At 36.2% G+C, this 10,882-nt stretch overlaps 1 protein-coding gene across 1 annotated transcript; it reads right to left on the minus strand.

Moving 5' to 3' along the window:
- Positions 1-2,945: 2,945 nt before the first annotated feature.
- Positions 2,946-10,680, minus strand: LOC141605493 (U2 small nuclear ribonucleoprotein A'). The gene is made up of 8 exons (XM_074424291.1): positions 10,541-10,680; positions 10,313-10,353; positions 10,107-10,236; positions 9,716-9,921; positions 5,345-5,512; positions 4,037-4,087; positions 3,668-3,875; positions 2,946-3,371 (listed from the first exon to the last, which is right to left on the minus strand). The coding sequence occupies exons 1-7, from the start codon at positions 10,620-10,622 to the stop codon at positions 3,669-3,671; spliced, it is 885 nt and encodes a 294-aa protein (XP_074280392.1). The 5' UTR covers positions 10,623-10,680; the 3' UTR covers positions 2,946-3,371; position 3,668.
- Between the last annotated feature and the right edge of the window lie 202 nt (positions 10,681-10,882).

Here is a 10,882-nt window from a genome sequence, read left to right on the forward strand (position 1 = left end):
GACACCACAAACATCGCAGATCCAAAGAAAGGAGTTTCCCAAGCTTTTAAAACTAGGTCACGGACTTCAGGATAGGATAAGCACCAATTGTCAATATCAATATCATTACCATTGCCTTTTTTAACATCTCCACGACTCCACCCCAATTTATATCATTTCAAGTCAATATGTATTTAGACCATCCCCAAGCAGAAGGTCGAGTTAATCGGGTCACCAATATTTTTCCTCATTATCACACCTTAATTATCTTGACCCACTTACATCCTCCCAAGCAAAAGGTCACGACCTAGGTCACCAACCCACTTATTTTTCACTTTTTAACCAATGAAAGAGTGCCACCTACCGGGTCACCATACTCAACCAAAGGTCACCTTCCCTTTATTTTGACGGTTGTCCTTTTTTTTTGTTTCCAGCAAATGGGAGAGTGCCACCTAGCGGGTCACCAACAAGGTCACCAACTTAACTCAAGGTCACCAATTGACCCTGAGTAGTTGAAGGTCACCAAAATTAACCCCTTAATCCTAATTTAAGGTGTCATTAAGGTGACCCAACAAGGTCACGACCCAGTCGGTGACCTTGCTTGGGGATGGTCTTACTTGTGTATTCACCAAAATTTAATTCCAAATTATTGTTGCTTTCCATTACTTCTCTTCTTTACTCTAATTTTACCATATTTAGATCCAATTATTGACAATATAACTAACTACTTAGTTGCAATTAAATCTACACTTATGTACGGAGTATTACACGTTTCTTAACTCTAGACTTCTATTAAGCAATCACCATCAATCATTTTTCTTCATGACAATTGACAAGCCTCAATTTACATACATAAAATTTTACTCCTTTCGTCTCAATTATTTGGTTGCTTTTCATTAAATACCCCTTAAAAAGAATAAAAAAGACAAACAAATGATATTTAATTTTTGTCTTTTCCCCCAAATTCTTGAGTTTTTCTTATATAATACTTAGCAATTCTTATACCATACACCCAGGTATATGGTACTTCCTACTCCCAATATTAAAAAAAAATTAAAAAAAATTAAATAACAAAAGTCCCCCGCTACTTAACAGTTATCACTTTCCATAAACTCTTTCTTTCTCCTGTTTCAAACTACGTCTTCCGTTTCTATCAAAAAAATCGTCCATAAAATTTAATTTTCCATCCAACACGGTGGTTTTGTAATCTTGATTCGAGTTTTGATTAATTAAATTCTAACTTATCAGGTATGTGTTAAAATTACTTCGTGTTTTGATTAATTAAATTCTAATTTATCGGGTTTGCGTTGAAATTACATAAACCCTAAAAGTTGTATAATACCGTAAATTAAATTGAGTTTTTATGTTTTATCTCTCATTATTTATGATTAAATTTGTGGTTTCGAGTGTGATATTCATCATATGACACTATCATATTCACTCAGAATTTAGTGAATATGATAATTTAATTTGATGAATATGTCTTATCAAGTGTGATATTCATCATAAGTCACTATTATATTCATTTTGATTTTAGTGAATATGACAATATAATTTGATGAATATGTAGTATTTAGTGTGATATTCACCTTGATGAACGTGTGTTATGTAATGTGATATTCATTTTATGACACTGTTATATTCACTTTGAGTTTAGCGAATATCGGTCTAATTTGATGACTATGAACTGTAAATTTGATAAAACTCGAATACAAATAGATGAAAGAAAACTACGAATTTAATAAATTCAATAGGATTTTAAATTTGATAAATTGAGTAATTTAGAAAAGGAAAAAAAAGTACTGTGAGAGAAGTAGTGGGTAGTTTATTTTTTTTTTTTTTTTTTTTTTTCCCATAACTAGCTACCATGGGTGTATCTTACTCCCTACTCCTGGGAGTAGGATATAATTTGCCATTCAAACTAACTTTAGGTAACCATAATATTTGTCATCAAATAACCTAAAACTGACTAGTATCTAAATCATCACTTCCCTCACATTGATACTAACTCGCGATTGTGACAATTAACGTCATTCACTTATAGAGATGAGTACTTTAAAACACATCATGAAAGAAGGCTAGATTTTATATGTTGCTTCGTCCACAATGTTTATCATCTTAACAACCAAGTCACCAACTTTATCACCTTCATCGATTATACTTCTCGACGAATCTAAAGCTAAAGAAAATAACATTCAAGAAATAAAGAGTACTTGGTGGAAATTTAAGTAACATTATATTATTTGTATTAGTACCCTATACCAAAAAAAAGGTACCTTATTCAAAATAAATAATATTATTTCATAATCATAATTAGATAAATTTGATAAGCTAGCTATTTCATTAGCTACATAGACAACACTAAATTGTAACTAGCCAAGTGTCATGCTTGATTTAAAAAGGGGATAACGCATGCAATTATTGCAAGCTTCAGACAATTCATTTTTTTAAACTACTTATGAACGGAGCAATAAGCTTTGATTCCAAAGACAAAATGCATAAAATATAGGAATGCTTACATAATGAAGCCTAAACAACGTCATTTGATTCCAAAACCACAATGTTATGTGTACGCAATGCCAACGATACGTAGTTAACGAATTCGATTAATTCTTCAACCCAACCCCACAAAACACTAGCTAAATCCAAATCATTCTTCTCTAACATACTTTAAAAAGTGAGCGCAGATTATAACACAAATACTAAAACAATACAAGTATTTCTCATTGGTTGGTGAATGACGGGTAACCCGACATGATTACTGTAACAGGACCAAAAAATTCGGCCTCTGCTAAACTAACCAATACGCATCACCATAACACCAAAATTACTGAGATCCATGACCAACCATGGGTGGAACTCGGAACACTCCTAACTGATGAGCTAGCAGAACCCACAACCAGACTTTTATCCCTGACCGACCATCGATAACAATTAATGACTCAACCATGACCAATAGGCTATCATGCTCCAGGAACCAACCTTCTTTAGTCTCCCAAGGCAATAGTTTTATCTTAAACACGGGGATGTCAGGATAGATGATGTTTCACAGACCACAAGATCACATGACCTATGATCATATGGAGATACAGAAAAAGACAATCACTACACAAAATCCATATCAATATACCAGATTACATAGATCTATCGCCTACCACAATTACATGGATTGTTCAGAACTACAGTGTAGCATCTTCTACAACTGACAGGTACCTGAAGTCACAGGGTATCACAATCATGCTGACTGATAGATAAATCTTTGGCAGTTAGCATATTCTTTGAAATGGCATCGCACAATATTTAGAACTGAAAGCAGCAAATGACAGAAATTAGGCTCCAATTTCATGCAAAGAGAATGGAGCTGGACACCAAAATCGAATGCCTTCCTCATCCTGTACAGTGGCACAAAAGATAATGAGATCAGGAAATGTGGAAATAATATGAACGTTTTTACCCTTATTCTATCCTGAGAAGGCGGATGCAACAACATCATCAGAGCCTTGATCCCAGAATGATATGGGGTCGGCTGACATGAATCATCCTTTAGAACCGTCCTGAGAAGGCGGATGATTGTCGAAAAAATATGAAAAAAAAATTGTGGTATTGTTGTTTGTGGTAGTGACAGCCAATAGATAGGGGGTATCATCAACAAAGCAGCAGTAGATAAGTACAGAGTAGTTATAAATACCCTAGGCTTGCTCCATTGCAGTGTGTTCATCACTATTATTGGCAGGCTCTTCAACCTCGGACGTCACATTTGATTCATTTTGGCCATCTGTGACCATCTTGTCATCCTGAGTATCTGTGACCATCTTGTCATCGCTATTACTGCCTTCATTAGTGTTCGGGTCATCAGGAATCTTCAAGTCAGCAGGGAGTTGGCCTGACTTCAATGCCTGTCCAAGAAGAATATTAAATCACTACAAGCCATATTACAAAATGACTCGCCACCCCAATGATCAATCGGATATAAACCGAAATAAAGATAGGTACGAAATAAAGAAAGAGTCTAATTCAAAGACGACGTAATATCTAGGACAGAAGTCGTTATAAACACCTTTTCAAGCCTAGCAACTTCTTCAAGCGTTTGAGAGCTCACAATTGCAGCCTGCAAAGACAAGCATGACTTAATTAGCTTCAAAATAACTCGCGATCAACTAATATAACTGGCATAGGGAACCGTTAATTAAGAGGTAAAGCCAAATTAACGATAATCTCAAAACTAAGTAGCCACAACGCATATATATGAACACCACCTTGTAATTTTCCCAAAAACAGAAAAAAAAAATCGTGATACAATGAAAATTGACTTTCTTTGAAGTGTTACTGCCATAATCCAAATCCAGCGCTCTCATATTTTCAGGGGTTCAAATCCAACCTTCCTATAACCTTCGACACTTCAAGGGCTTCAACACCGCCAAATTAGCATACCCTTCATCCTCAGATCAATCACTCTCTCCTCTTTTTCCTATACGCCCTCACCCTCACCCAAAATCTCCTACCCTCACCTGATGGTGCCCATGTCCGACCCGCGCCGAGTAACAGGACTCAAACGACTGGCACCAGCCTACAAATGTACAGTGTTGCCACCCCGTGACCAAACTCAAAAGATGATGCTGATTTGTTTATTTTTATAACAAATGTGTTTTAGATTTATTTGAGATAGGAGTAAACTTTATTAGATATTAACAAATCTGGAAAAATACTAACAAGGATGAAAGCGTCTCAATAATATAGCTAATCAGAAATTCTTCCAAATCTGCCGTTCATGATAAGGAAAACACATATTTCACAAGTGATGTTTTTTACTTTTTTTGCCTTTTTATCTAAAACAATACACCTTTCCCTTACCTTTAGTTATCTGGAACAAAAAAAAAACTTATTCAGATTCAAAAAGCCACGTGAATTATTCGTGAAATAACAGGACAAAACCCACTATTTCTCTTCTCATTTTTATAATCCTACATGGAGCCTATGGACTCAATTAGACAAATTAGTTGGGGAATATAAAATAGAAGTTAACTTATCCATATCTTACTAGTTATAATGTGTGAGAAAAAAAAATCAGAAGCTTGAACGAATGAGATACAGGTGAATCCCAAACCATACTTCAAAATATAATTGGTGAATGATATATGAAAAAACATTACACTATGATTTAATAGACAGGGATAGATAAATCATGTGCAGATACAGAGAGTGATGTGTTAAATCTAGATATTCAAAAAGATCACAAAATGAGTTTACATAAACTGTCATAAAGGGTGGCTGAATTAATACATCACCTAACCAGCAATGAACATGATCATAGGTAAGCACAGATTCAACCCAAGAGACGTGTGAGTTATAAGTTCAGTAAAATTACCTTGATAGCTAAGATTTGCTCAGGTGTAGGAGCAACAGATTTTGGAGCAGATTCTTCTTTTGAAACCTCTTTAGCTATAGGTACTTCCACAGGTGTCTGAGCCGCTATCTTTTTCGCCTCATCTTCAGCTTCCTTAGATGCAAATAATTTTTCTGCTTCCACTCGTTCCTTATTTAAATAAAAAACAAAAAAAAAAAAAAACAGGGATAAGTACACTATTCTAAGCTAAGACTATGTTTATTAGTAAGTCATGGAAAGTGGGTTTTGAACAGACAAAAGGAAAAAAAATGAAAAAGAAGAACAATGAAGACAGGTGGAGTTGAGTCTCTATGGAAGCCCTCTAAATTTAGACCTACTCTGTAACCAACCCACACACAACACATAGCATCATTTTATTATAGTTGCATTTTTGCAATGCTATTATTTATGTTTTTAAATGCCATTCAATCATAACTTTTGGTGCTGATATTAACATTTTTTTTTTTTGAGTGATAGAGATATTGGGTTAAGGTAAACGAACCAAACTTAAAAGCATGGAATAGGTTGTCTGATCAGGTCAATTGAAAGTAAATACAATGTTTCAAAAAAAAAAAAAAAAGTCATATAAAATAAAAGAACGGGGTACAAACAGGTTTCTAAGCATTTCAGAGTAAAATGACAGAAGATGTTTTCGTTTTCTTAACTTTTGGATGAAAGAGAGAAAAGAATCTTAATTATCATCGATGCAAGTTGTAGTTGATCAACAAACGACAGTATAAAAACCATAATTAGGCAACCATAAGCTTCAAACAAGTTGATCAGACATGGTGAATTGGTGACTTACAAGCTAGGTAGCACCAAAACGGACACGGACACTGACACGACACGGACACGCGACACGGCATCCTATGAAATTTAGGACACGGGACACGTCATTTAAATTTAATAAAATATATATTTTCTAGTTATTTATGTGCGATTTTATTTTTGAAAAAATATTGAATATTAAATTTAAATAAGTAAAGGTAAAACTTGAAGTTAATTATAACTCATTCTCATTTCCAAAACCAAAACCAACTTATAATCAATCTATTTCGACATCTCATTACTAGTCTAAAGAACATCATTTACCCCCAATTCAACTTATTTCCCCACCAAATTCAACCATATAACAATTCACGCAATTTACCTTAAATTCAACTTGATTCCGTTTGAAGGTGTGTCCAAATACCATGGACACGGCTCAAAATTCCATAGACACGTGTCGGACACGTGCTCAAATAAAACATGAAAGTTAGACACGGTTTTACAAGTGTCCGACACGTTTTGACGTGTGTCCGACGAGTGTCATGTCCGACACGGGTGTCCGACACGGGAACGCCGATTAGGAGGAGTGTCCGTGCTACCTAGCTTACAAGTAGACCTGACAAAATCAACCCGAGTCGAAAAGCCTGACCCGAGACCCGAAATCGACCCGAACTGTCGCACCCGAATGACACCAAAAGCCCGATTTAACCCGACCCGAAAATGACCTGGGCTTTCATGGACCCGTAACAGACCGACCCGAAATGACCCGACCCGAAACCACTCAACCCGAAAATGACCCGACAAAATATAACTTTATATGACCCCAAAAGACTTGAAATGCCTTTTTCTCTCTCAATCATTGACCTGAAAATGACCCGACCCGAAACAGCCCGACCCGTTTGAACCCGAAATGACCTGATCCGACCCGAACTAACCCGAAAATTTGAGAAACCCGAATTGGCCCGACCTGAACCCAACCCGTTGACCCGATTTGCCCGGTCTACTTACAAGATCAGAGTTTCTTGACAGTTGTGACTAATGAACATGGGGTAGGCGCATCACTACATATTCTTCGAATAAATAAAAGGTAATGATTGCAACAATTACTAGAGAAAATTGCAAGAGTTTTCATTGAACACTACATAACACTGCATTACATTGGCTAGCGACAGCTTCTGGCCACATCAATTGCAAAGTGATTACTACCCCAACCAAAAGGCAAAACCCGACCCAATTGAATAACGAGTTAGTTGCCTCAAACATAATCTAACCCATTTAATTTTCCTATAACTGAATCCAACTTGTGTAACTTATCTATCTTTAAGCAATTTATACCCACTTATCCTGTATAACCCATTAAACTCTGTAAACAAACTGACCCACATAACACATTAAAACCATTAATAACCCATGAATGATATGACTTAGATAAAACATGTTCGGTAGATTTTGTGCCAACCAGACCCAAGTACGACTCACTTAAATAAATGATTCGCGTCAGCCTTGTCTTTAAAGACCTGAACCCTAATCCAATTACAAAAATAGGTTACAATGTCTTAACTCTAACCCGCCAATGTCAGATTAATTGTGTTTTCGGGTGGGATCAATAATGCCAACTCTAATTGCAAACTAGTGAGCTAATAAGGAACACAGAATTGGATACACTAAAAACCTAGCTGTGTTCTCTGAATGCTAAAGCTTGTATACCCATCAGGCAACTTACACAGGGAATCCAAATACACAAGCAAGCAGAAGAAGAAATGTATTCCTGCTAATCACTCTAGTGATCTGATGAATACAAAGTCTAGTCAGCATACAAGAAAATACACCCATTCTGCAAGCTACTAAGCAGCTTCCTGGACTACAGGAAGCCTAAACGGTCAGGAGTACAACCAACAAACAAGGCCTAGAACTTCACTTCCTCTAAATAGCTCCCACTCTACAACAAAATCCTTGTTGTTTTCCAAATATGAATCAGCACACATGGTAGGATATATGTTCTGGCAAAGAGGTTTACAGGATGACGAATGAGAAGGTTCTACATGAGCCTCTAGATCGTACTTTAAGGGCTACATTGGCACTCAGAAATTCATCATATTGCAACTTTTTACCAACTGGTTTTTGTCCTAACTCCTAATATGAGGTACGGTTTGACGATGTTTATGAAACAAAAATCTAATTATAAGTTTGAAATATAAAATGCCTTTTGAAGTAACAATGTAACATAGAGATACATCTGAAAATTGACGCAAAAAATGGTCAAAAGCCATGCTATATAGCCATTTACTAAATACAATATTCTCTCCTACTTTTACCATGTAAATTTCTCAATGGCTCTATTATGAGTTGTGTCGGATTGGAAATGGTTGGGAACAGATTCCATATACATGTCCTCGTCATGACAGACGTGGGTATAATCCTAGGAAAAGAGAGGCAAAGTAACATAGCTAAGAGTATTCCAAGATACTACTGAAAGCACAAAAAAATACCCATGCTCACCCAGAATCACACCGTTCCCTTACCCAAACAAGTGGCACAATGAAATATTCAGCACCATTCACTTGAATGTAGTACCATATGATACTTAAAACACATCATAGAAGTAATGAAGAAAAAAAATGATTTTGAAAATTCAACGGCATGGGTATAGTTTCAAACAAATGTCTTGGCCAATTTTGTAGAGGATACAACATGCCTCATAACATTTGGAAGGATATGTCAAAATACATGAACAAACCCATGTAATTATGCTTCGGTGTTCAACGGGTATTTTTAATTTTTATCTTTTTTCCCTCATATTTTGTTTGTGAAAATGAATCCCTCTAATTCCCCTCCATTTCCCACCAACAGAACTTTTGATCCAAATAAAAGAGTATTTCTTCTCCTTTTCCTTCCTTTCCTTACCTTCCAAATCTCTCCATCCACGATAAGGAATTGATCATGATTATGCAATCAAAAACAAAACTATGGAGCAAGCACTCAAATGAGCAAAGTCCTATCAGCATTGAAGTACAAAATTTCCAACAAAACAAAAACAGTGGTAAACCCTATTAACACATGACTTACATCCTATACAAAGAACAAACGCTTCTATTGTCCTTCAAAGGCTCTAACCACTAGTTACATTGGGCATGAAGTTGGTACTTCAATAGTAAAAAAAAGGAAGTTAAGCATCAGCAAGATACTATTACATTTGTTCTAGACTTCTAGGGAAAATCAACTCCCTAGGACACAATGGCATCAAAGTGTATCATGTTCTAGCGTGGGTTAAATATATGCTGGCCTTTAATTACCAATCAAATTCCATTTTTACTCCATGTACAGGACTCTAATGAATGTCATCCCAAATAAAGAAATAATGACAATCTTAAGCATAAACTGAAGAGCGTCGTAATCTATAACCCACGTCCCACGAGCCCACCACAGAACATTAATCAAGAGATCAAACACTTTGCTAGGCTGCTAGCACTATAGTTCACCTATTAGAAGAGTAACAGCCATAGAACTACACGTCCAACGCATAAAGGTAAAATTCAGTGATCAAGAAAATGCATACAAAGAAGTGAAAAGGATAATTTAAGTCACCTTTTGTTTGATTTTCTTAAAGTCCAGCACTCGCAGCGATTTAAGCTTGTGGATCACATACAAGCGATAATTAGGCTTCTTGGTAATATTGTTGTCGAGCAACGAGAGGAAAGTAAGCTTTGGAAGAGAGGCGAGGGGATCAATTTCAACTAAATTGACCAAACGGTTATTGGTGAGAACAAGTGAATGGAGTTTCGGCAGGAATTCTACAAGGGACGACAACAGCAAAGTAGGGTTAATAATGTATTGCACAATCCAAGGCGTTATTCATTCCCTACCAGTCGAATTGTTTCTTATTCTTTGCCTGTTTGGGACGAATTTAAACATAAACAAATGACTGGGAGAGGGGGTAGTATGGAAAAGAAATAGGGGAAGTAGAAAGCGAAGAGACCTCCGACATTGGGGTTAATCCGAGTGATCCTGTTGTTATTAAGCAGCAAAGTGCCGAGCCTACTTAAATAAGGAAAGTTGTCGAGTTTGACAATCTCATTGTCCGACAAATCAATAGTATCAAATTGATCCTGCATACATCATTAGACAACATTACTCAACTTTAACTAGAAATTCAAAATTTTCATTGCACAGGGGCGTAGTTACCTCAGTAGCACCCAAGTTCTCAATAACTGGAATCTTATTGCCTGGAAAAATACAACAACAACAACAACAACAACAACAAGTGATGAGAAAAAGAGCAAGTACTTCCTCCTTTCGATAAGTTTCATTAAAATACATACATATATTAAACAAACGTATGAAATCAAACCGAACAAAGGAAGTAATAAATAAGAAGAAAAATAGAAATCAGAAGAAGAAGAAGAGTGTAACCTCGAAGATCAAGTTCTCTGTCTTTGAGAGCATTGAAAAAGTGAGGACTTTTCCAAATTAAATCTGCAGTGAGTCTCACCATTGTCGCCGATTTACTCTAACTCACTAAACCCTCTTCTTGTCCGACTTGATGATATATGAAATCCTCAACCGGGTTAACCATATAACGGCTGAGATTCGGGTTATGGACAGACCATGTGTGTTAGGTTACAACGTTGGTCCAAAGGCCCAAAACTACCAAAACTTTACCAAAAGTTAGGGCAGAGCACAGATCACATATCCGATCCAATGTACGAGTTCGGATCGGATATTCATAATAGAAATTGTTGAAGATAAATATCT

This window comes from Silene latifolia, chromosome 10 (genome assembly GCF_048544455.1).
Source record: "Silene latifolia isolate original U9 population chromosome 10, ASM4854445v1, whole genome shotgun sequence".
In the NCBI taxonomy this organism is placed as follows: Eukaryota; Viridiplantae; Streptophyta; class Magnoliopsida; order Caryophyllales; family Caryophyllaceae; genus Silene; species Silene latifolia.

Coding starts and splice junctions, on each gene's coding strand:
- LOC141605493 (XM_074424291.1), bottom strand. CDS start 10,622: ATGGTGAGACTCACTGCAGATTTAATTTGGAAAAGTCCTCACTTTTTC. Junction 4,088..5,344: donor AGCAAATCTTAGCTATCAAG/GTAATTTTACTG, acceptor TTGTCTTTGCAG/GCTGCAATTGTGAGCTCTCA. Junction 3,876..4,036: donor AAGTTGCTAGGCTTGAAAAG/GTGTTTATAACG, acceptor CTTCTTGGACAG/GCATTGAAGTCAGGCCAACT.